The sequence below is a fragment of the Marmota monax genome, unplaced genomic scaffold (assembly GCF_021218885.2).
Source record: "Marmota monax isolate L192 unplaced genomic scaffold, Marmota_monax_Labrador192_F-V1.1 WCK01_AAM20220418_F8-fsc00160, whole genome shotgun sequence".
NCBI classification, from domain to species: domain Eukaryota; kingdom Metazoa; phylum Chordata; class Mammalia; order Rodentia; family Sciuridae; genus Marmota; species Marmota monax.
Window position 1 is genome coordinate 2,516,676 of NW_026694183.1, and position 25,897 is coordinate 2,542,572.

Consider the following 25,897-nt stretch of genomic DNA (forward strand, 5'->3'; position numbering starts at 1 on the left):
GGGAGGGGGGAGGGGAAGGGGGGCGGGCGGCGGGGTGTCTGGCTGCGCTCCGCTTCCTCCCACAATCCCGTGCAAATGCAAAAAAAAAAAAAAAAGAGAGAGAGAGAGAGGGAGAGACTGAGCGCTAGCAGAGCCTGGGGGTGTAGGGCACAGCGTTTGTACAGAAAATCAGCTCCACCGCGCGCAGATGCGCCCGGGAACGCTGTTCAGTTCATGAGATTTTTGTTTTTTATTGTTTCATCCTTTTAAAATTTCCTTTCCAAAGGGTTTTTATCCAGGGGAACAGTTCAAGTCCGGTTTCCCGATACAACACGAGCCTGTCCCCGCCGACCACACTTGCAAATATAACCCCCTACCCTTTCTCTGGATTACGAGGCGTCCCTGTGCGCGCACCGAGTCTACCCTAAGACTCGAGGGTGTACGGGCGGGGCTCTCCGCGTGTGCGTGCCGTGCCCTGTGGCATCCGAAGGAGGTTGATACACACGCAAGACCACACACCCGGCCTGTCGGACTGGGTCTGAGTTTCCACGCGCGCTTGCCTACACCGAGGGCGGGACTGGTCGACTGCCCCAAGTCGGGAGAGCCTTGGGGCACGCAAGGGGCAAGGTCCTTGACTCCGCAACACGTCGGCCGGGGACGTGCGTGTATCAGTAAGCGGCGGAAACACGTGTGACTGGATAGGCCTCGGATCGAACGACCCCTAATCCCTCCAACCCCCAAGCTCAACTCCAGAATCTAAGAGGCCTGGGGACTTCCGGAATCCGGTGTGAATCAGGGGCACAACTCGGGCAGCCGGGACTCTGTAGCAGATCTTCAGAGAGGCCTCCGGAGGCTACAAGGGGAGGGGCATGGAGGAGAGTCAAGGATCCGGCTGTCCCCACCCCACACCCCCGCAACCGAGACCACTCCGACCCGCCCTTGGCTTCTCAGCCAATCCCTGACCCTCTGGGCATAAGCCCCACCCCCCTATAATGCTACACTCTCACAACGCTGGGCCACGCCCCTACAGACAATTGCATGCAGCCCCACCCCCGCACTCCAAGCCCTGCCCCCGGTGATAAGCCCCAAATTCCAAATCCCGCCCCTAGACCTACGCCCCTCCTCCGACAGTGCCCTCCCCCTCATCGCCCCGCCCCTTGATAGAAGCCCTCCCAGTACCTTGAGTAAGGGGGTGGAGGTGCGTCGTGCACACCAGAGGCTGCTAGCGCCTGCTCGTAGGTGGGAAGGCCTGGGGGTAGGAGTGGAGGTGCAGGTAGGGGCGTTGGAGGGCTCAGAGGGCTGATGAGTCCGGCCCTGGGGACAGAAAAGGTGCAGTTAGCAGGACGAACCTACAGGATAGAGAGGAAACACAGGGGGACAGAGGTGGAAGAAAGATTGACCAGAGGAAAGGAGGGTCACCTTCAGCCTATCCCTACATGCAGAAAAGGTCCTGAACAGGTGTACATGGACAAGTAGACACAAATCCAAAACCACAGATGCAGGCTGTCATTCAGACACTGAAACATACACCAGATACAGGCAGAGTAATAGAGAAACTGCCTGCAGAGAGGTAGGTAGGTAGACACACACAGAAACAGAACTCAGCAGATCCAGAGAGACACTGGATCACAAATTTCCCAGATAACTCATCCTAAACGCCCCCCAAAACCCAGTGTACTTCTACAACTTAGGACACTTAAACATTCTCTGAGACCCTGCTAGTGAGAAAGACACACCTAGACAACTTACAGCACACACAACACATGCTGCACCCTGTCACCATGGAAACTGACATGCCATAGACAACCATGGCTCACAAGCCGCACAAAAACAGTCTCATCACGTACAATATTGGAGTGATAATCTCACAGAAACCTGGTACCCAAAGATAGGCAGGCAGCAAATGTTGACAGAACTCCTACTACTAGCCTGACAGCTGCCCGAACTAGACCCAAGCCAGCAGACAGACACTTTCTCCATGTGCCTGTCTCTACATATCTATTATCAGTGCCATCCTGCCCCCAATCCTGAGCACAACTCCTTAGGTCAAATCTCTCTCTGTCCCCTGTTCTCTTCCCCTGGCCCCTCCCTCCTGAAGCCCCCTTACTCTTGGGAAGAAGATTGCTGACTTTGGCCCCTGCCCTGGCTCCGTCGGTAATGCAGATACCAAAAGACTCCCAGGCCAGCCAAGACAATTATCAGGATGCCAGAGGTCAGCCCCACAGCCAGGCCTGCTATGTCCACTCGTCCATGTCCTGTGGATAGAGGGAGCCACTGCTTCAGAGACTGCCATCCACTCCAATATCCAAATTGCCCCACCCCTACTTCACAGGTTGTGAACGCTCTGTGAGCTCAAATGCAAAAAAAGCCTGTGATAACTTCATCTGGGATTTTAAAAAAGGGGAGTTAAATCCCTATGACAACATAGACCCTGCTTGGATATGGGGTGTCCTGGTCCCCAAGAGTCAGGGCACAACCTCCTCTATGATCCATCTGTTCAGTGAGCAGTTGACACATTGAAGATAGGGTACAGAGCTCAGGTGGCTTTAAGAGGCCCCTACACTGAGCATTGCCAGATTTAGCCAATAATAATATAGGACACCCAGTTAAATGTGAAATTCAGATACACAACAGATAAGTTTCAGTATAAGACTACCCAATGGGCTGGGGTGTAGCTCAGTGGTAGAGCACGTTCAAGACCCTGGGTTCCATCCCTAGCACTACATAAAAAGGAATAAAATAAAGTTATTGTGTCCAACTACAACTAAAAAATAAATATTAAAAAAAAAGAATATCCAGGGGCTGGGGATGTGGCTCAAGTGGTAGCGCCTGAGGCACTGGGTGCAATTCTCAGCACCACATAAAAAAATAAAATAAAGATATTGTGTCCATCTAAAACTAAAAAATAATTTAAAAAAAAGAATATCCAATGCAGTATTTAGGATACACTTATACTTTTAAAACTATTCATTGTATATCTTAAGTTTAAATTTAACTGTTGCAGGAAGCATGGGAGTCGGGGGGAGGCGGGGTTCCTATATTTTATCTAGCAATTCTGCCTGCTCTGGAATGCAACCCCTTCTACCAACCAGGCCACCAAGAAGTAAGGCCTCAACTCTAAAGGAAGAACAAAATCTACAGGAAGGTTTCTGAGTTTACCAGACAGCTAGGAAGCATTCACTTCATAGAGAAATTTAGGGAACACCTCCTAATAATTATATGTCCAAAACTCACATGGACCTGTTGCTAATCTGAGGGAGCACAGGGAGACCTCTTTTGTGAGGCTTTGCTGGCACTTACTTCTGGGGGCAGTTTTATTGACAGTGGGGGCTGGAGGGGCTTCCTTCAAACTAAATCACTGGGACTTTTTGACTTCCTTAAGAAAACCCTGCACTGAGAAGGCAGGTCCTTCCAATTCAAGCAGGTTTCAGGTAGATTCAAGGAACCACTAGACCTCCCTAATACAGTAGCAAAGGAGTTACCTCCCCTAGCAACCAGGCTCCAATGTGAGGACTCCAGCCCAGGCCTAGGGCCTGTTGCTAAGGTGCATTCACCTTAGCAACCAGGCCACCAGGGGGTGGGGCATCTGGTACCCAGAGGGGGATCCTCCAGTGGGCAGGAAGCCTTGGGTCCTCCAGCTAGGTGCAGTTGCTAGGGAGAAGGCCGCCTTAGCAACCAGGCCACTGAAGCTGGGATGGGGCTGTGGGGGAGGGGAAGCCAGCCAGGTAGTGCTTCAGGCTTCCTCAGTCTGGCCTGACCAGGCCCCGTTGCTAAGGAACAGCCCCCCTTAGCAACAGCTGCAGCCAAGATGGGGCCTCAGAACTCAGAAAAGGGGCCGGGGGTGGGTAAACTGGACAGGTAAGGATGGCCAAGCCTCCTGCTCTGCCCATGTTGCTAAGGAGCAGCCCCCACTAGTAACCAGCAAGCCCCAAAGGGGCTGGGGCTCAGTGCACTTGCCCCTCTGATGAGCTCCAGGGCTATAGCTCTTCCCTCCATGACATGTTCCCTTTCCTGGAGACATGGGGCCTCCCCTGAAAGCTAATAGGGTATGTGTAGTGAGTCTCAGACAGAAGCTACAGTGTCAAGGGAGGGGTCTCCTTAATAAGGGTGAGGGCAGCTGATTCTTTTGCCTAATTTCCCATTATTTTGGCTTCTATGGGAAGGGGCTGCCTGGAACAAAAGGTTTCAGCCAGAACTCACCTCCTTTGCCATTGTAGATGTAACTCTCCCAAAAGCGGTCCTTGAGGGGTAGGGGTGGAGAAGAAGGAGGGAAGACAGCAAATCAAGTGGGGGATCCACAACACCCCAAAACGAGTCCACCTTGATAAGACCCGCAGGAGGAGGAAGTTGAGGGCCAGGACCTCCCACCTCCACCATGGAGAAGACAGAGGGCCCCAAACTCCAGTCCCCTTCACCCCCAGCCCTCACCGTCAGAGTATTGTCCTCAAAGTACTCCCTGGCCTCTTCCCAGGAACACTTTTCCTCATTACACTCCCGCTCTAGGTTCGCTGGTGTGAACAGCTCAAAGTCCCAGTGATTGGCTCTTGGAATCCGCCTGTGGCTGCCCAGGAAACTCTGGGCCTCTGTGGAACCCAAGAAGAAGTCTGGTCCTAAAGACATGAGAAGAGCATAGGGCCCAGTGGTAGGGTGCGGCCGTGCACCTGTGAGGCACTGAGTTTGAGCCCCAGCGGAGAAGGAGAGGAGAGGAAGGAAAAAATAGAAAGAAAGAAAAATAGAGAGTCCCTAGAGCTGCAGACATAAGATGGGGTCTTCTGGGAGAAGGGGCTGGGAAGGGGCTTTGACGCCTGGGTTTGAGTTAAGACAGGCTGGTTTTCCATTCTGGGGCAAGGAAGAGTGGACCAGCAGCAAGGGTTCCTGGGTCAGGCCTCTGCACGCAGCTTCTTCCCCCAGTACTCACTTTGGTCTTGCTTTCCACTGGGTGAGTTATCCAGGCAGGTTGTCAATCCCATACAGAGCAGCAGCAGAGAAGGGGGGCCCTTCATATTTTGTGGACACTTGGAACAAAGTACAGTATAGATGACAGGTGCCTCAGTCCCTGGGGAATGAGTCTCTTCCTGGACTCGGCATGCATGAAAGTAAGAGCTGGCACTTAGCTAGCCCGCATTCTGCGGACCTGTATCAACTCATTTTAATTCTCAAAGCAGTCCTATTATTATCCCATTTTATAGATGAGCAAACCAAGGCCCAGAGAGGTAAAATAACACCCATAGTCATACAGTTTGCAAATGTCAGAGCCAGTGTTTGGAGGAAGGCCGTGTTCCTCTAGAGATAAAGCACAGGAGTGCTTGTCCTCTACTGTGTCTGCAGCACCCAACACTGGTTTTGGCACGTAGTAGGTGCTCATAAACAGGTCCGGTGGTGATCAGTTCCTTCTTTCCTGGCAATTTCCACCTACACTTCCCTTTGCCCATTGCCACATCCACTCACAGAGATCAAAGACTACAGGAGTGGAAGGGTTCTGTATTTTGGAGTTAGAGGGCATGAGAAAACAGGGGCTCTGGACTCCTGGGTCTGGGGGTCCCAAACTTCTGGGCCTCAAAGTGGTGGAGAGCAAGAACACCAGGGTCTTCAAACCAGGTTCTGCCTCCAGGAATATTCACTTACCTGCCCAGACCTGTGAGCACTGCCTCTCCTCCTTAATCGGATCTCTTCAGCCAGCTGTAGCCAGAGGTGAAAAGGGGTCGGGGAGAGGGGAGGGGGGAGGGAGAAGGGGTACTTGGTTCCCGGTAACCAAACTCGGTTTCTAGCAGAGAGGCGGGGCTTGCGATTACCTGCCTTGGGCGGGACTCAGGTTAGGGACAAAGTATTTAAAGGGACCTTAGGACAAAGGGCCTAAGGGCCAGAGCTCCTTAGAGACCTCCCCAATACCCTTGGGCATTTAGGTGACTGGTTTTGCATTGACTCCTCCCACACCCCCACCCCCCACTCCCGACCCCTTAGGGGTCGGCTACCCCGTGGGAACCTGCCTGGCTGAGCTAGGGAAATGTTTGGTTCTCCAGATACCTAGAAATGGACAGAAACGATATGTCTTGGTCCCTGGTATAGTCGGGCGATACCGCAATAAATCACTATTTTCTGAGAATGACTTCAATGGCTTTGACTTACGATTTCTTTATTGCTATATCTATAAAATGGGAACAGAGGTGTTCTCACTTCTCTACCTGTTAAGCTGTAGCATGAAAAATAAATACTATATTTGGGGATGTAGGCATCCCAATCTCAAGGAGAGGTGGTTAGTCCTTGAAATCTGGCTTGGAGAGTTTCAAAAGCATTGGAATTAAAATAGGAAATCGTCCGCTGTAGGAAATGCCTAGTATATACAAAGCGTTCGCCGTAGTCGCGCCAGTTTCACTAACCGGAACCTTCGAGTTGTCTCTCAGGTTTCCGGAGGGAGGAAGAGAAAAAAGAAAGGACTTACTCAGCCAGTAGAGGCACCCCCGCCACTAGGGGCACCTTTACTTCCGGTATCTGCGGCAGGGCGGAAGTAGGTGGAACAGAGTGAGAAAACAGTACTTCTTTCCGGTGTAGGGGCACAGTTGGAGCGACTCGGCGAGGAGGCGTCGTTTGTGAGGTGAGTTCTAGGAGTTGGAGGGATAATGTTGCTGCGGTCCTTCTCGGACTATCTCCCTGGGTTTCTGAGGGAGACAGGGGCAATATTTCGAATTCTCGATTCGCTGTCATAACTCGAGCTCTCCCGACGATGTAAGTTGGAGGCTGAACTACATCTCCCAGCATCCTCTGGAAGTAGCCAGCTCTCATTTGGGCAGTTCGGCGGTTGTTGGCGATGGGTCGGAGGTCCCAGTGGAAGGAGGAGCTGGGATTCCCGGGGCTCTGAGAAGTGGGAGTCGAGGAAGGAGGCCTCACTAGGATGAGGAGGGCGAGCGGGCAGTAGTGGATTGTGCAATCTGCGGTTGCCTTCTCTGTACCCCTTTGACAGTCTCTTCCCTCTCGAGGTTGGTGTAGGGGTTAACTTTTTCTTTTGTGGAGCTTTGGGATCAGACAGTCCTTGGTTTGCATCCTAACTGTGCTGTCGATTCGGTGTGAATTTGGACCTTGAAGGATCGGTATTAATATTTTGTTATGAGAATGTTCAAGATCCCCCCGCCCCAATACTGAATCCACGGGCGCTCTACTGCCGAACTAGTCTCCCAGACCTTTTTTTTTTTTTTTCATTTTGTTTTTGTGGTGCTCTACCACTGAGCCACACCCCTAGCCCTTTTGGTGTTTATTTTGAGACAGGGTCTCCTAAATTGTGGAAAGTGGCCTTGAACTTGCGATTCTCCGGCTTAAATCTCTCAATGTAGAACAGCCAGCCCCCTCTTCGCTCCACCGTTTTGGATTTTTTACCCCCTTGGTGTAATGGGTTCATTTAAGAAACTGAAACAGTTATTCTGTTGGGTCATCTCACCATCAGAATTTGGGTTTTTGTTTCATTTCTTTTTATTTTTATATTTTATTTTATTACTTTTATTATTATTTTGTACTGAGGACTGAACCCAGGGATGCTCTACCGCTGAACTACATCACGTTTCATTTTGAAACAGGGTCTTACTAAGTTGCTGAGGCTGGCTTCCAACTTGCCATCCTTCTGCCCTAGCTTCCCCAGTCGCTGTGATTACAGGGGTGCACCACATCGCCTGGCTCTTTCTTTTTTTAGTTGTAGTTGGACCCAATACCTCTATTGCGTTTGTTTATTTTTATGTGATGCTGAGGATCGAACCCAGGGCCCCCTCATGTGGGAGGCTAGCTGCGCTCTACCTGAGCCACAACCCCAGTCCCACACCTGGCTCTTTTTGCTTCTTTAGAGTTTCATTTCACTAGTTCCACCATCTATCGTCAGCTAACTACAGTCTGTAGAGCCAACTCAAATCCAGCCAACCATCTGTGTTTTTTTTTTTTTTTTTTTTAATCAGCTTTAGTGGAATATCATTAATGTAACACAGTTCACCCATTTAACATGTACACAGTTCAGTGGTTTTTAGCATGTTCAGAGTTGTGCAACTGTCACCACTATCACTTTTATAATATTTTCATCATCCCCAAAAGAAATCTCATTCCACAATTTCTCCCAGTTCTTTCCACTCCACCCCCACCTCTGCCTTAGGCAGCTGCTAATCTCCATTCTATCTCTATGGATTTGTCTAATCTGCATATTTCACTTAAATGCATACAATATGTGTTCTGTGGGTTTCTTTTACCTGGCATCTGTTTCAAGGTTCTCCAGTGTTGTAACATATAGCAGTACTTCATTCTTTTTATGGTTGAATAATATTTCACTGTAAAGGACAGACCACATTGTCTCCATCAGTTGACAGAGAGTTTCCTCTTTTGGCTATTATGAATAATGATGCTGTCAGAATTTTTTGTGCAAGTTTTTATGTGGACATACGTTTTCCCCTCTGTTAGAAGTGGAATTGCTGGGTAAATACTGACCGTTTAAGGGTTTGAGGAACTTGCAAAGTGGCTGCACCCCTTTTCATTCCCATGGTGATTTGTGAGGGTTCCAATTTCCATATTCTCACCAACACCTATTACTACCTGTCATTTTGGTCATGCTGTACTCATTCTAACGGGGTGTAAATTGGTATCTCAGTGTGGTTTTTATTGTAATTGCTTAATGACTAATGATATTAAATATCTTTTCATGTGTGTTATTGGCCATTGTGATCTTCTTTGGAGAAATGTCTGTTCTAATCCTTTGTCCTTTTTATTTATTTTTTCTTTTAATATTTTTTAGGAGCTAGGGTTGCAGCTCAGTAGTAGCGTGCTTGCCTAGCATGCGTGAGGCACCGGGTCCAATTCTCAGCACCACATACAAATAAATAAAAAATAAATAAAAGGCCCATTAACAACTAAAAAATCGTTTTAAATATATTTTAGTTGTAGATGGATATGATACCTATGTTTTATTAATTTTTATGTGGTGCTGAGGATGGAACCCAGTGCCTCACACAGGCTAGGCAAGTGTTCTACTGCTGAGTTACAAGCCCAGCCCCCTTTGCCCATTTTAAAACTGACTTGTCTTTTGTCTTTATAAACTTTCTTTTTTGGGCATGAAGATTGAATTCAGGGGTGCTCTACCACTGAGAGCATCACCAGCCATTTGTATTTTTTATTTTGAGACAGTCTTGCTAAGTTCCCCAGCCTGGCCTCAAATTTGTCATCCTGCCCCAGCCTCCAGAGTAGCTTGGATTTATAGGCGTGTACCAGAACACCTATTTGGTTTACAACATTCTTGGGAGAAAGTCTATAGTATTTTTTAGGTTCTTGAAGGACTTCTGACCCCACCATTAAAGAGCCACTGGTTAGACATTCTTTTCAGGAAAAGACGGTTAGGAGATAATCAGGGTAATTCAAACACCAGCTGGCCAAGCATGATGTTAAGAAATTAGTACCATGTTTGTGTATTGTGGGCATATTGTTAAGAAGTTCTGTCTTAGCACCGTGCTTTTCGCTGTGGCCAGTACAACAACCACTAGGTCCTAGGAGACTGGAGCATTTTGATATGTAGCTACTTTGACGAGTGAGCTAAATTTTAGGGGCTGGGGTTGTGGCTCAGCGGTAGAGTGCTCATCTAGCATGTGCGGGGCTCTGGGTTCAATCCTCAGCACCACATAAAAATAAAACAAAGGTATTGTGTCCAACTACAACTAAAACAAAATATTTAAAAACAAACAAACAAAACCTCTTCAGAATCTAAACACCAATATTTGGTTCAATTATTGAAAAACTTTTTAAGTATGGAACAATCAGGGTGTGGGAATCAATGTTTGCAACTAAATTTTATGAAATCTAAATGTAGGTCATTTAGTGAAACTGGGTACAGTGGTACACACCTGTGATCCCAGTGGCTCAGAGTATGAGGCAGGAGAATCACAAGTTCAAAGCCAGCCTCAGCAACTTAGCAAGGCCCTAAGCAACTTAGCAAGACCCTGTCTCAAAATAAAAACTAAAAGCTAGGCACGATGGTGCAGACCTGTAATCCCAGCTCAGGAGGCTGAGGCAGGAGGAGTTCGAAGCCAGCCTCAGCAAAAATGGGGCGCTAAGTAACTCAGTGAGACCCTGCCTCTAAATAAAATACAAAAAAAGGCTGGGGATGTGGCTCAGTGGTGAGTGTCCCTGAATTCAATCCCTAGTACCAAAAATAATAATAAAAAATAAAAATAAATAAATGAATAATAAAAACGTTATCGATGGGGCTCAGTGGTTAAGAGCTCCTGGGTTCAATCCCTGGTTACCACCCCCACCTCCTGCCCCCCCCCCCCAAATTAGTATCTCCAGTGAAAATTTAGCATCTGAATTAGTAGTGCTAAAAGAGTAGAATATACCCTGGATCTTGAAGACTGAGTGAAGGAAGAAATAGATTGGCCTTTATTTTTAGAATGGGACCTCCTGGTGGCCTGTACCTGGTTAAGAGGGCAGCCCCAGAGCTGAGATTGTGGCTCAGCAGTAGAACGCTCGCCTAGCACGTGCCGGGGGGACCTGGGTTCCATCCTCAGCACCACATAAAAATAAATGAATGGAATAAAGGTATTGTGTCCAGCTATAGCTAAAAAATAAATATTTAAAAAAGGGGGGTGGCAGCCCCAGAGCCTGGGGTTTGAATCCCAGCTCTGCCATTTCCCAGCTGGTGGCTTCTGTGTGCCTGTGGCCTCCCTGTAAAGTGGGGGCGATGCTAAATAATAGTTGATGTTATTGTGGGTCCTGCTCTTTTGGCTGTTTCCTCTGAAATGTTGGTGACAGCAGATGGCAGTAGTTCTGTTTTCTATTTTGAAATTGGCCTGAGGAGACAAAAGAATGTAGGAGTGGAAACTCAGTTTCTGGAGTTTCCCCTAAATCTTGCCCTGCTGCCTGGCAGCCCCGTCTACCCTTGGCCAGGGAGTCTCTCCCTTTTTTATCTCAGGAACTTCAGAATCATGAAGGACTTCTAAGAGCTTCAGGTTATGTGAGTTGCATCAACCAATATTTGCCACATCAGAAAATAAAATAAAATAGATACTTTTAAACGTTGTTGGTGCTGGAGTGCATACCCTGTGTTGGGCATGGTGGCGCACACCTGTAATCCCAGTGACTCAGGAGGCCCACATAGGAAGAGTACAGGTTTGCAGCCAGCCTCAGCAACTTAGTGAGGCCCTAAGCAATTCAGCGAGACCCTGTCTTAATAAAAAGGGCTTGGGGCTCGGGTTGTGGCTCAGTGTCAGAGCACTTGCCTGGCATGTGTGAGGCCCTGGGTTTGATCCTCAGCACCAGATAGATAGATAGATAGATAGATGAATGTATGGTGTCCATCAACAACTTAAAAAAAATTAAAAAATATAAAAAGGGTTGAAGATGTGGCTCAGTGGGTAAGTGTCTCTGATAAAATACTTGGTACCAAAAAAATGTACAGTTCAGTGGGTTTTAGTATATTGGCTGTATTGTATACCCATTACTACTATCTGTTTCCAGAACATTTACATCACCCCCAAAATAAACCCTGTGCCTACCAGCAGTCACTCTGCATTCCTATCCCTAGCCCCCAGCCTGTGGTGCCACTAATCCACCTTCTGTCTCTTTGACTTGGCTTATTCTAGATACTCCTTGTCAGTGAAATTGTACACTATATGGCCTTTTGTGCCTGGTTTCTTTCCATTGGCATAAGAAAAGAACTTTTTTTTACTCTGGAGGCTAAGGCAGAAAGATCACAAGTTCGAGGCCAACCTGGACAACTTAGCAAGGCTCCATCTGTAAATAAAAAATACAAGGGGCTGGGGAGGTGACTCAGTGATAGAGTGCCCCTGGGTTCAATCCCCAATCCTGGAGGGAAGGAAGAAAAAAGACCTTTAAAACCCAAGACAGAATGCACACAGCACATTCAGTTAGCCACCGGAGCAACGACATTCTTACATAGCTCACAGCCTCCGGAAAACTCTGCTGTATAGGTGTGAGAGAACAAGGAAAATAAAGATAAATAATGTTTAGTAATATGAAAAAGTAGTTTTTTGGACTCCCTGAAAATATTTTAGGGGCCTTGGGGTCCCGGAGCCTTACTTTGAGAACTACTGACCTAGGCAAATGGTTCCCCTTCTAAGGCTCGGGTGGCCCATTGGCAAAGTGGAGATGCTGATGGGACCTGTTTGGTGGGTGGTTGAGGTTAGAAAATTGATGACAGCAGGGGCTTGAAGGGTTGACATGTGTTCAGGGGTCAAGCCTGTCCCTGGTGTTCATTCTCATACCAACCATGAAAGTTAAAAAGGCTCCTCTCTCAGGTCCTCCTACTCATGGAGGGAACATTCCCCATCCACACGGAAACCTCTGTTCCTGGCCACATAACACCCAGCCAGCTCATCTCTGGGAAAGCAGGGTGCCCTGTGCCAAATACCACAGAGGGTCAAGGCAGTTGACAACTAAGAATAGAGCGGGGAATTTGTCCATGAGGTCAACACGACCTTCATGAGTGGCAGTTGGGGGGGCTGAGGCGGAAGCCAGGGGGCTGGGCCTGGGGAGTGGGTGGCACATAAGCAAGGGGAGGTGGCAGGTGCTGGCCACTTACTGGGAGGCTTAGGGCCTGGGAAGTCAGAGGAGAGGCCTGGCTTGTAGAGTCAGAATAGTCAGTTTTTCTATAAGAAATATTTTAAAAACATGAACTTATTCCAATGCAGTTGGTATATTAGGAGCAATTTGGAAGGGGCTGGGGTCAAGTTGGGGGTTCTGTCAAGGTCAGTTCTGCAAGTAACACCATGGCATCCTTGAGGGCACAGTGACCCAGAAGGACCGTTTCTGGGGTAAGAGAGATGATTGGAGTAGGGGTTAGAAGACACACCCATTTGTCATAAACACAAACTATGAGGGTCTGCGTCTGTGTAAATATTGCTAAAACCAAAACTGGCCTTCTGAGCGAACATAGGTGGAGGGGGAGAGAGCTCTGCAGCCAGGAGAGCCTGGTGTTTCCAGTTGGAATGTGAAAGGCTGCGTAGTGTGGAGCCTTTTGCTGGTCAGTGTTCTTGGGTCTACACTTGGTGGTTGATGGTTGCAGTTCAAGGCAGGCCAGTCCCCCTGATGGTCAGTCACTGCATTTCACTATCCATTCTCTCAGGGAAGGACATTCAGTGGCTCCCCTTCAGGGTAAACAGCGGTGCTGTGAACAGCCTTTTACCTGCTCCCCTGTGGGTAGCTCGAATGTCTTTGGGACATATGTGCCCGAGAGCTGAAGTATGTGCCAAAGCCGCAGCAGCAGTATCTGGGGATGGCTGGCCTATCCGTGCTGCCACACGTCGCCCAGCAGTCCTCTGACCCCCCGCCCCCAGCCCCACCAAGCCTCTCTTAGCTGCCTGTTGGTAGGTGCGAAGCAGCAGCTCCTTGGAGTTTACATGAGCATCTCCTCATCTGCTTTTTGGGCTTTTGACTTCCTTCTGCCTCTTCATATCTTTGCTTATTTTTCTGTTGAGGTAGCTGTTTTTTTGCCTGTCAGTTTGCTGGAGTTCCATGTATAGTCAGTTTTTCTGTAACAAATATTTTAAAAACATGAACTTATTCCAATGCAGTTGGTATATTAGGAGCAATTTGAGCATAAAAAAATTCACATTTGCTTCCATGCATCCATGAGAAAGAGACTAGGTGGATTCAGAACACTACATACAGAGGAAACAAGAGTGTAGGAATACACAAAGCACACATAATGCGTTTTCCAGAAACATCTACCACTACCTCCATTCCCTACATATGTTAGGAACCACATCCATCCACAGCTGTAATAGAACTTTCCATCAGGTTTCAGAGAACCCTCTTCCACCACCTCATAACAACTCATAGGATGTCCCCTTCGATGCCTGTTTCCATGGAAAACCACATGCCTTTGTCAAGGTCAAGTGCCATGTTTTTTGGAGTGGGTATGGATTTATTAACCATTTCATGCCCGTAAAACCACTCACCTCTGTCTTTCTAGCCTCCTGTGTCTTTCAGCATCCTGGACAGTTTACAAGTGCCGTGCCACACCCCATGTCCTCTATGCACCCCATGATTTGCACTGCAAGTTTTGCATATTGCTGTGAAAGAACATGGCATTATAGTAGGACTGACTATTCCAGATGAGTCCCTTGTGGATTGGAGGCATTACAGTGTCTTCTTGTCTGTCCTGGATGCCACATTTTCCATAGTATAATTTACACCGACAGGGCACAGCTTGGGGGTGTTCACAGGAAATCCAGTGGTGGAGCTGCGAGGTCAGTGGAGCTGCGAGGTTGAGGTCGTTGGAGGCGTGTTAGCCTGACAGTCTGCATGGAGAGTGATGGGCCAATTCATTTATTTATTTACGGTTCTGGGGATAGAACTCGGGGCCTCCCACATGATGGGCAAGTCCTCTACTCCTGAGGCACACCAGCAACAAACGATCATCAAATGTTAAATGTACATGCCTTTTGAGCCTATGACTCCAGTTTTAAGAATTTATCCTAAATGAGCTAGGCATGAGGCAGGAGGATCATAAATTTGAGGCCAGGCTTAGCAGTTAAGTGAAACCCTGCCTCAAAATTAAAAAATAAAAAGGTCTGGGGATGTTACTCAGTGGTAAAGCATTCCTGAGTTCAATCCTTGGTACCACAAAGATAAGTAGGTAGGTGGTAGATACATGGATAGATAGAATTTATCCTAAATGTAACCTTGCATGCATCCTAGATGACATTGGATACAAGGCTATGTGTTGCAGATGCTCAAGTCTATCCACAGATGTTAAATCAAGGGGGAGCATCATATTAGGACAACATGGTAGCCACAGTGCAGAACCAGAACATGCTTGATGGGCCCCTGGAGAATGATTATCGGAGAGGAGCAGGGTCCCCCCACCCCCAGTTAATTTCTTTCTAGAACAAATACAAGGAAGAATAGAAAACAACCATATAGTCAGTGGCTTTTCAAAGTGAACACACCCATGCCACCTGCAGCCAAATCTAGAAAGAGAGCATGCTTTCATAGGGCTGCCTGGAGGCCCCTCCCAGCCACTTCCGCTCCCCAAAGGAACCTAGTTTCTAAAGACAACATTACTTTTTTTTTGGTACTAGGGATTGAACCCAGGGGTGCTTTATCACTGAGTCGCATCCTCAGCCCTTTTTATTTTTTATTTTGAGACAGGGTCTTACTAAGTTGCTTAGGGCCTCACCAAGTTGCTGAGGCTGGCATTGAACTCACGATCCTCCTGCCTTAGCCACCACATCCAGCCCATAATTACTTTTGTGAGTTGTTGAACTCCATATACATGGAATCATATAGTAAATTTTCTTTTGTGTCTGGCTTCTCTCACCCACATGGTATTTATGAGATTCAGCCTGACAGTAGGTTGTTTGCTGTCATTGCTGGGTGTTCCCATTATGTGATTGTGCCCCAGTTCTTTTAATCCATACGCTCAGGCATTTGGGTATTTTTTAGTTTATCAGCAGTTCCAAATAATGCACTCTAGGATGTGTCTTGTGGGAGACAGATGCTCTTCTGTAGGGAAGTAGGAGAGGCGTTGGTAGCTTGTAGGAGGGCATATGTTTGACATTAGTAGGCATTGACATTTCATTTTCAAAGTGGTTGTACCAGTTTGCTCTCCCCACAGCAGGGAAGTATTGCAGTATCATACCTCAAATAGCTTCTGGAAAATTCCACTGTACTACACTCAAGAGAATGAGAATGAAAAAGGCAAATAATGTCTTGATGCTATTATGATAAGAATTTGCCTTGTAGACTCCCTAGGAATGTCTTGAGGGCCCACAGGGGTCTTAAGACCACACTTAGAGAATTACTGATCTGGAAGAAATTTTGTTTCTTCTTTTTCTTTTCTTTCTTTCTTTTTTGATACTTGGAATGGAATCCAGGGGCAGTTTATCACTGAGCTAACTGAGCCACATCCCCAACCCATCCTTTTTCCCCTTCTTATTTATTTTTGTTGTTGTAGATGGACAGCATGCCTTTGTTTATTTTTATGTTGTGCTAAGGATGGAACCTATTGCCCCAAACGTGCTAGGCAAGCCCTCTGCCACTGACCTATAGCCTCTCCACCCGTTTTGTTTTGTTTTGGGGGTACCATGGATTTAATTCAGGGGTGCTCGACCTCTGAGTCACATCCCAGCTCTATTTTGTATTTTATTTAGAGGCAGGGTCTCACTGAGCTGCTTAGGGACTCGCTAAATTGCTGAGGCTGGCTTTGAACTGGTGATCCTCCTGCCTCAGCCTCCCAAGTCACTGGAATATTTTTTTTAGTTGTAGATGGACACAATACCTTATTTTATTTGTTTATTTTTATTTTTTTGTGGTGCTGATGATGATCGAACCCAGTGCCTCACACATGCTAGGCAAGTGCTCTGCCACTGAGCTACAACCCCAGCCCTTCCCCAGCCCTTTTTATATTTTATTTTGAGACAGGGTCTCACTAAGTTGCTTAGAGCGTCACTTAATTGCTGAGGCTGGCTTTGAACTTAAAATCCTCTTGCCTCAGCCTCCTGAACTGCTGGAATTACAGGTATGTACCCCCATACCTGGCTTGATTTTTAAATTTTGAGACAGGGTCTCACTACATTGCTGAGACTGGCCTTGAACTTGCAATCCTCCTGCCTCAGTGTTCAGAGTTGCTGGGATTATAGGTGTGTGCTGCTATATTCAGCTCCTATTCATATTTTTTGTTGCAGAGAAATAACAGGGTAATCACTAAAATATTTTTGAGCACATAGATATATAACTTTGGGTTAAAGTGGGTGACAGGGAAAGAAGTGGGATTAAAAATGCAAGTTGAAAGAGAAAAATAGAACATGTAAATATTTCCTTTTGTAAAGCAGCTTTTTCTTGCATTTTTCAAATGAATGATATATGTGTATATCAAATCAATAAGGTATTTAGATTCAGCTGCATTAAAAGGCAATACAACATTATATTCAAATGTCAAGATGTTAATTTTTTTAACAAAAGGCGGGACAGATGGCCCTTTTTTGTTTGGTTTGTTTTATTTTATTTTATTGTTTGGGGGGTTTTGGGAGTTTAACTCAGGGCTTGGCACATTTTAGTCGAGCACTCTGCCATAAAGCTACATCTCCAGCCCTAAAATGTCAGGATTTAAATTGTAAACTGGAAACTGTATTATTTGTAACAAACCTTAGGAGAATCTTTTTTAATATGTATATATTTTTTTAGTTGTAGATGGACACACTACATTTATTTTGTTTTTTTTTTATTTTTTTGCTCATTTATTTTTATGTGGTGCTGGGGAATAAACCCACAGCCTCACATGTGCAAGGCAAGTGCTCTACCACTGAGCCACAAACCCAGCCCTTAGGAGAATTTTTAGTTTTATTTATTTATTTTGGGGGGCTTACCAAAAATTGAACCCAAGGGCACTTAACCACTGAGCCACATCCCCAGCCCTTTTTATTTTTGGAACCAGAGATTGAACTCAGGGTCATTCAACCACTGAGCCACACGCCCAGCCCTATTTTGTATTTTATTTAGAGACAGGGTCTCACTGAGTTGCTTAGTGCCTTGCTTTTTGCTGAGGTTGGCTTTGAACTGACAATCCTCCTGCCTCAGCCTCCCAAGTCACTGAGATTACAAGCCTGCACCACCGAGCCCAACTCCTTTTTTATTTTTTATTTTGAGACAGGCTCATGCTAAGTTTCTGTGGGCCTCCTCTAAGTTGCCTAGTCTGGTTTTGAACTTGGGATCCTGCCTCAGCCTCCCGAGCTGATGGGATTATAGACGTTCAACACTATGCCCAGCAGGAAAATTTTTAGATGGTAACTTAAAGATGGGGGAGGAATATAATTTTTTAAAATCCTTTTAAGGGTTAAAAGAACATGTAGGTTGCTGAACTGGCTCATTTAGCTATTTATTAAGCAGGGAGTCCTGCTAAAGCCTATGGGCTTCAGGGGAGTTCATCTTTAAAAAAAAAAATGGGTTAGTGGGGGGCGGGAGGCTGGGTTTGTGGCTCAGTGGTAGAGTGCTCGCCATGAGGCACTGGGTTCGATCTTCAGCACCACATAGAAATAAAGATACTGTGTCCACCTAAGACTGAAAAACGGGTTCCCTACCTCACACCATATAAAAAATTAATTGAAAACAGAACAGAAACCTAAGTGTAAAAGCTAAGTCTACAAACTCCTGGAAGAACATATAGGAATAAACTGCATAATCTTGGCTCATGCAACATCTTCTTAGATACACCACCAAAAAAATAAGCAACAAATAAAAAATTAGGTAGTTGTTCTTTATAAAAATTAAAAACTTGCCAGGCACAGTGGCACATGCTTGTCATTCCAGTGACTCTAGAGACTGAGGCAAGAGGATTGCAAATTCAAAGTCAATCTGAGCAACTTAGAACTTGTCTCAGAATAAAAAAAGGGGGGCTGCTGGGAGTATAGCTTGAGGGTAGAGTGCCTTTCTGGGTTCCATCTCCAGTAGAGTTAAAAAAAAAAAAGTTTTTGTCACACACCATCAAGAAACTGAAAAAGCAGGGCCTGTGTTGTGGCTCAGTGGTAAAGCACTTGCCTCACATGTGTGAGGCACTGAGTTCGATCCTCAGCACCACATAAAAATAAATAAAGGTACTGTGTGTTCATCTACAACTGAAAAATATTAAAAAAAGAAACTGAAAAAACAACAGAATAGAGAAAATATTTGTAAATCAGAGCTGACAAAGGACTTACATTCAGCATGTATGTCAAGAAATCTTATAATTCAGCAATAAAAAAGGCAAGTAGCCTGATATAAAAATGGACAAAGGATTTGAATAGACATTTCTTTATATGTAGCCAGTCATCACTGAGCACGTGAAGAGGTGCTCAGCACCGTCTTCCTCAGGCAGAGCCCCACTCCGAGCTGCTCTCAGACCCATCATCCTCCATCCATTCATCACTGGCTAGTGGACTGGTGGACAGTAATGGGGCCAAGCGCTGAGACTAGTGTCTTGGCCACAATTGAGTCCATAAAGATGGGAGTGGAAGGCAGGTGGAGTGGGCTTACCAGCGATGGGCCCCTTACCTACTTAGACTGAAGTGGAGTCTACCTTGGTGTCTGTCTTTATTTTTTATTTTGAGACAGGGTGCCACTCAGTTGCTGAGGCTGAGGATGAGGCTGGCCTTCAACTTGCGATCCTCCTGCCTCAGCCTTCCAAGTAGCTGGGTTCGAGGTGTATGCACTGCACCCAGTTGATGTCTTTTTTTAAAATGTGAATGGCACAGCTAGGCCACCTGGTCTGCACCTCTTCCCTCCTCCAAACAAATAATTCTTTTGTCATTAAAGGTTATGTTAGGGTGAGTTCAGGTGAGTGGGGGGGGGCTTTCTGGAGGAGGCACCGTGACCGTATGCATCAGCTTTCCCATCCAAGGGGGAGATCAGCTCTGAGGGCCACAAAGGCCTGAGTGTGAGCAGCATCCAGTCAGCACAGCCTTACTACTGTCCCTTCCTCCCCAGGATGACACGGCATGGCAAGAACTGCACGGCGGGGGCCGTCTACACCTACCATGAGAAGAAGAAGGACACAGGTACTGAGCTGGGGGCCTGCAGTGTCTCAAAGTCACCTTCTCAGTCTGCGCCCCTGATTTTGCCACTGTGCATCCTGCGAGCGCCCTTCCCCCTGCACCAGGCACTTGATGGTCATGACGACATGAGTGACAGCCTCCCTGGCCCAGTGTTCCTGGAGGCACTCACAGGATTTATGCATTCCTCCCAATCTTCAGTTGTGAGAGGCGGCACCTGTTATGGCCTGTCCCAAGGGGGTTGGATGCAGCAGTGCAGGCACTGGGTCACGGCACAGCATGGGACTCAGCACGAGCTGTCAGCCACGGGGCCTGTCTTGCCTCTGGGAACCAGCACTTTCCCGCAGGCCGTGCAGCCGCAGCCCGATGCTGACATCAGCTCTTGACCACCTTTCAGCCAAAGATGGAGGTGCTGGGCCTTTTGGCTCACTCCTGCCTGGCCCCAGTCTCTCTGGTGGCGCTCTCTCCTCTGGTATTGGGGAAGCGGATGTCTCTTGTCTCTGCCTCTCCCTCACTGTCCAAATCTCTCCCCAGCGGCGTCAGGCTATGGGACCCAGAACATTCGACTGAGCCGGGACGCTGTGAAGGACTTTGACTGCTGCTGTCTGTCTCTGCAGCCCTGCCACGATCCTGTGGTGACGTGAGCTGGGGACAAGGGTGGGAGGGTAAGGGAACCAGGCAGAGGGGGCTTCACGCGTGGGTCTAGCCTCTCAGTGCCCCAGTGTTCTCATCTGAGGCAAGGGCGTGATCCTGGTCCTGTTTCATGTATTTATGACTTTGACCACTGCCTGGCCACGAGAAGGGCTCTGGTACAGGCAGCACGGCAGTGGCTTCAGCAAGGCAACAGGTTCTGACAAAGATAATGAGAGTCGATTGTTGCTCAGGGTTCTAAGGCCACCTTTAGGTTCAGTTATTCCCTAAAGGAACTAACAGAACTCATCAAACCTGTCAGATCCGCAGTGACAGTTTGTTATGGTGAAAGGCGGCAGACTACCATGAGCAATAGGAATAGGCACCTGGGGTGTCCAGACAGAGCTTGCGCGCATCCTGTGCAAGTTGGGTGGCCAATGCTAATCCTCCTATGAGCTGTGTGTGATGACACTTGGGTCATCACCAACCAAGGAAGCTCCTCTGGCCTTGGTGTCCAGGGTTTTGATTGGCAGTTGGTTGCACAGACATGACTGATGGCCAGCTGGCAGACCTTGGCCTCCAGCCACTCTGAAGGTCAATATGACACCCCGTGGCCCACGGTCCCCAGATAAATAAAGACACCCTTATCAGGTAGGACATTGTAGGAGCTTAGAGAAGCTCCCAGGAGCCTGTCAAAAACCAGTCCTTTCTTTGGAATACAGAAGGTCTGGGCAGCCCAGGCCTGCCGGGTTCACCCTCGAAGGCACAAGACTTTCCCCTCCAAGGTACAGCATGCTCCAAAGCCACGAGAATCAGTAGCGTGGACTAGTGTAAGAATTTACCTCAGAAGCAGGGCACAGTGGGGCACAACCATAATCCCAGCGCCTACAGAGGCTGAGGAAGGAGGATCACAAGTTCAAGGCCAGCCTGGGAAAATTAACAAGACCCCTTCTCAAAATAAAAATAAAAAGGACTAGGGACATATCTCAGTGCTCGAAGCCCTAAGGCCAATCCCCAGTACCATTTAAAAAAAAAAAAGGAGAATTTATCTCAGAGAGCTGAACTGAGCCAAATACTGTAGGACCAACAGGGCAAGGAATTAATGTTGGATGGGTGCTTATTGGGCCTTGGCCATATGACTGGGCCAGGTCCCTGGTCTCTCATCCTCCCTCTCTCTGCAGCCCAGATGGCTACCTGTATGAGCGGGAGGCGATCCTGGAGTACATTCTGCACCAGAAGAAGGAGATCGCCCGGCAAATGAAGGTGTTGGGGATGGGGATAAAGGGAAACAGGTGGGCAGGTGATATTGACTCTGGGCTCATGGCAGAGCCACTCTGGGCCGTCTGGTCTCAGTTCCTTCCCCCAGGGCCACTGCCTGTGCTGTCCCGCTGCTCAGTATGCTATGCCCCTCCCCCTTCTGGTGAAAACTTCCCACTCTCCGGATTTAAATCCCAGACACAGCCGACTCTAACCTTCCCCTGGTCCCGGGCCTTCTGGGTCTGACCTGGTCACCTCTTCTTTAGTTATAGCTGCAGGTTTACATGTGCTTTCTCGTGTGTGCTGATGTCCCCCACTAGACTCAGGCTCCAGGGGTAAAGAGCAAGTTTGTCCCCAGCCTGTGGGTGCTTAGTGAAGACTTGCTAAGTGGGTGGATGTCACCTTTTCACTGTGGGCCTGGGTTTCGTCATCTGTAAAACAGGTGGACAGGGCCATCAGAGGAGCCTGCAGAGTGCATGGGGGGTGAAAACAGATGCAAATCCTCAGAGCAGAGAGCCAGGGCCAGCCTTCCATGGACAGAGCCACTTGGTGGTGGGAGGGGTCCTTTTATCACCGTAGTTGAGGCATGGTGGGTCTGTACCCTTCCTCCCCCTGCCTCATTTTCTGAGAGTCAGGTTGATGCTGTACATACACAGTACCACTGAGCTACATTTCCGGTCCCCTTGTGGAACATTCTGTCTCAAATGGCTCCCTCCACACCCATGTCCCCCCCCACAGCCCTGTCCCTGACCAGGTTTTCCCTTACGGTGACCATATTGGAAGCCCTGCTGGCACCAGGCACCATCCTTGTAATTGCAGTGATTCTGGAGACTGAGGCAGAGGACCACAAGTTCAAGGCCAGCCTGGACAACTTAGTGAGACCTTGTTTCACAGTTAAAAAAAAAAAAAAAAAGGCTGGGGATGTAGCTCAATGGTAGAGCACCCCGGGTTCAGTCTACAGTACCAAAAACAAGAAGGAAAACAGGCTTGAAGCCTGGAGAGGTCACGGCAGGCCACAGGGTGACAAAGATGGGTTTGAGCCCCAGCATTCAAGCTCTAGCCAGGCTTGACCATTGACCACTCTGCCGTCAAGGGACAAAGACAACACTAAGCCCCAAACTGGCCAAGTGGGAAATGACCTAATTGTCCCACAGTCGGGGAGGGACAGGCAAGTGTGTTGGGCCATGTGCAGTACAGGACAGCCTGGGAAAGGTGCACTGGGGCAGTGGCTAACCTCTGCCAGAGTGGCCACTGTGTGGTCTCAGTTTACCCACTATGAAGGGGACCCCTCCTCCCCTGGGTGGCCTGTGAGTACTTGATGCTTGGTTCATTCCCTTCTGGTCTCCAGGCCTACGAGAAGCAAAGAGGCGCAAAGCGAGAGGAGCAGAAAAAGCTGCAGCGAGCAGCAGCCCAGGACCAAGTCCGCGGCTTCCTGGAGAAGGAGGCAGCCATCGTGAGCCGGCCCCTCAACCCTTTCACTTCTAAGGTCATCGCAGGGACTGGCCCAGGTAACAGGAAGTGGGCTTGCAAATGGGTAGGGGCCCCACAGGCCTAGTGCTTCCCACGGGACCCATCCGAGCCTCTCCCTCCCCCACAGATGATACCCAACCTGGGCCCAGCGTGGGTCCCCCGAGCAAAGACCAGGACAAAGCGCTACCCAGCTTCTGGATCCCGTCGCTGACTCCGGAGGCCAAGGCCACCAAACTGGAGAAGCCAGTGAGCTCCCTCAGTGTTGCGGAGGTCCCCACCTATCCTCGCAGGTTCCCTGTCATCTCACCACCTGTACCAGCCCCCTGCTAACGCTGCCTGCCTCCATCCCTGCAGTCGCGCATCGTGACCTGCCCCATGTCAGGGAAGCCTCTGCGTATGTCGGACCTGACGCCCGTGCGCTTCACACCACTGGATGACTCGGTGGACCGCGTGGGGCTCATCACGCGCAGCGAGCGCTACGTGTGCGCAGTGACCCGTGACAGCCTGAGCAATGCCACACCGTGCGCCGTGCTGAGGCCCTCGTGAGTCTCCTGACCAGGAGGGAAGTAGAGTGGGCTTAAGGGACGTGGCTCTCAGGCTGACCTATGCACCTTCCTTGCAGTGGGGCAGTGGTCACCCTTGAGTGTGTGGAGAAGCTGATTCGGAAGGACATGGTGGACCCAGTGAATGGCGACAAGCTCACCGAGCGCGACATCATTGTGCTCCAGCGGGTGAGCTGAGTGCCCCCTCTTCCACTCCCCTTCCCCTTCTTCCCAGACCCTGCCTTTTTGCCTTTCCACACACCCCTCCCTACCTTGGAACTCCCCCCAGTCTCCCTAGGTCCCAGCCCCACCCCACCTGTGTTCTTCAGCCAGGCTCCTGGGTGCTTGGCTCTCCCAAGCCCAATCTCCCTGCTGGCTGAACTTCACCTTGATCGATTTTGGAACCCTAGTGCCACCTGGAGCCTGTGGTTAACCTGGGCCACCTCCATCTGACCCTTCTTCCCACCTTTTTCAGGGTGGCACAGGATTCGCGGGCTCCGGAGTGAAGCTGCAGGCCGAGAAGTCCCGGCCTGTGATGCAGGCCTAGCCCCGGTGGGAAACCTAATAAAGCGCTGGGTGCACTTGGACACGTGGTCTTCATTTGCATCAGAGGGGGGCACCCGAGGAAGCAGGCAGCCTGCGACCTGGAAGATGCAGGCTGAGAATGTGGAATGTTTTGTCACAGTGACTTACTAAGCACTGATACCTGCTGTAGTTTATAATCCCAGCTACTCAGGAGGCTGAGGCAGGAGAATTGTAAGTTCAAGGCCAGCTTTGGCAACTAATGCCCTGTCTTAATAAAAAGGGCTGGGGATGTAGCTCAGTTCTAACTCAGTTCTAACTGAGTTCAATCTCCAGTACCACAAACAGCAAATTCTGAATTGGATGCAAAAGCATAGCATTAAAATCAGTGGAGATGGCCAGAAGTCAGTCTGAACTGGGACCATGTGAGGGAACCACTTTAGTAAGTCCAATAGAAATCCTTTGGGTCCTTTGTCAATACACCACCCCGTCCCAGCTTTAAAGCACATGCGATGTGCAGGAAGAGCCTTCCTGAGTGAAGTGTGTTGACGTTCAAAGGAGCCAAGGCCCTGTAAGAGGGCCCACGTCCTTCAGTCTAGAAAATGTGGCCTGGCCACACCCTCCCCCACACTTGACTGCTAAAGGATTGGAAGGAAGAGGAAACCGCAAGTGCAAAGGCCCAGAGGCAGTGAAGTACTGTGCAGGTTGAAGCTGGGGGAGGAAAAGGGAGAGGGTGGAGGTGAGCAGAGCCACGGACCTGGCCTGGTGGAGTTCAGGTTTGGCCCAGGAGGGCTGTGTCCCTTAAAGCTTTGTTTTTGAGAACATCAACAAAAGTGGTCCCTGAGTAGTATGGAAAACCAGAACATGCAGTCAAGTAAAATTTTTATAAAGTTAAAGAACATTCCTGCCTCAGAGCAGTACCCGGGTCTTGTCCTTCCAGTCTCCCAGGTTGTCAACCAGGCAAGAGGGCAAAGCACAGTCTGTTTGGTGAACAACCTACTCTCCACTTAAGCAAATGGTCTTTATCACCCCAGTGTCCTTACGTGATTCACAGGACCAGGATGCCATCTGAAACCAAGGCAGTGTCCTTGACTGCTATTTGGTCAAGGCTTGGCCCATGAAGGACAGGGGCAGTGCATCTGATTGCAGGAAAAGGTTTTAGCAGGAGGGCAGTGGTGTTATCCTTGCACCGTGGGCCGCTACCCAGGCCTGCTGTTTGCACCCATCGACACTTCAGAACCTCTAGGTCCCTGAGGGCCCTCACTCCCGACTCCTGGGGCCCCAGCCCCTGGAAACTGGCTCAGTTCCTGCCTCTCAGTCGAGTCCCATTGAAGCCCTGATTTACGTAGTCCAGGGAGAGGGATGCTTCTGCCCATCTCAGAACAGGCCACAGAAGCTGAGAAGGCACGTGCCTAGAAGCACACTGCTCAAGGGAGTGGCAAGCCAAGTGCCCCAGAGGCCAGCTGCTAGAGACCACCCCAGACTTAGCTCAGTTCGCAACTTTACCCCATCCTTTGTGCCCTCAGCCCCTCAGAAATCCCCCTCAGTTCCTGCTCCAGGACCCAAGCAAGCTCCAGCCCCATCCCTTTAAACCCAGAGTGTGTCTCATCATCCCCTTTCCCTGATCATCACCAACCCTTGTCTGCCCCTCAACTACCCGAGCCCTGTCAGTTTTCTCAGAGCCCCTCAAGAACCCCAATGGTAGCCAGGCCCAGTGGTGCACGCTGTGATCCCAGCAGCTCCGGAGGGTGAAGCAGGAGGATCTTGAGTTCAAAGCCAGCCTCAGCAATGTAGCAAGGCCCTGAGCAACTCAGCCAGACCCTGTGTCTAAATAAAATACAAAAAGGGCTGGGGAATGTGGCTCAGTGGTTAAGCTCCCCCGGGTTTAATTCCCTGTTAAAAATAAAGGACCCCGATCCTGTTAAAGTGTGGTGCAGGCAACCACCACCACCCTGCTCTACATAAAGACTTCCGGTTTTCATCGACTTCCGGTTTTCA

At 48.8% G+C, this 25,897-nt stretch overlaps 2 protein-coding genes across 4 annotated transcripts; one reads left to right on the top strand and one right to left on the bottom strand.

The window, feature by feature from the left end:
- Positions 1 to 205: 205 nt before the first annotated feature.
- Positions 206 to 5,751, bottom strand: Prrg2 (proline rich and Gla domain 2). Of its 2 annotated transcripts, none has more exons than XM_046466272.2 (7): positions 5,605 to 5,751; positions 4,898 to 4,994; positions 4,408 to 4,589; positions 4,180 to 4,219; positions 2,087 to 2,234; positions 1,159 to 1,293; positions 206 to 832 (listed from the first exon to the last, which is right to left on the bottom strand). In XM_046466272.2, the coding sequence occupies exons 2-7, from the start codon at positions 4,980 to 4,982 to the stop codon at positions 814 to 816; spliced, it is 609 nt and encodes a 202-aa protein (XP_046322228.1). In that variant the 5' UTR covers positions 4,983 to 4,994; positions 5,605 to 5,751; the 3' UTR covers positions 206 to 813. The 2 variants fall into 2 exon arrangements, with proteins under 2 accessions (XP_046322228.1, XP_046322227.1); XM_046466271.2 differs by having other exon boundaries at positions 4,898 to 5,054.
- A 691-nt stretch (positions 5,752 to 6,442) lies between these two features.
- Positions 6,443 to 23,964, top strand: Nosip (nitric oxide synthase interacting protein). Of its 2 annotated transcripts, none has more exons than XM_046466335.2 (9): positions 6,443 to 6,571; positions 19,414 to 19,484; positions 20,013 to 20,118; positions 21,290 to 21,371; positions 22,714 to 22,873; positions 22,963 to 23,081; positions 23,190 to 23,377; positions 23,458 to 23,566; positions 23,853 to 23,964. In XM_046466335.2, the coding sequence occupies exons 2-9, from the start codon at positions 19,415 to 19,417 to the stop codon at positions 23,922 to 23,924; spliced, it is 906 nt and encodes a 301-aa protein (XP_046322291.1). In that variant the 5' UTR covers positions 6,443 to 6,571; position 19,414; the 3' UTR covers positions 23,925 to 23,964. The 2 variants fall into 2 exon arrangements, with proteins under 2 accessions (XP_046322291.1, XP_058442031.1); XM_058586048.1 differs by lacking the exon at positions 6,443 to 6,571 and adding an exon at positions 6,799 to 6,953.
- Positions 23,965 to 25,897: the final 1,933 nt, after the last annotated feature.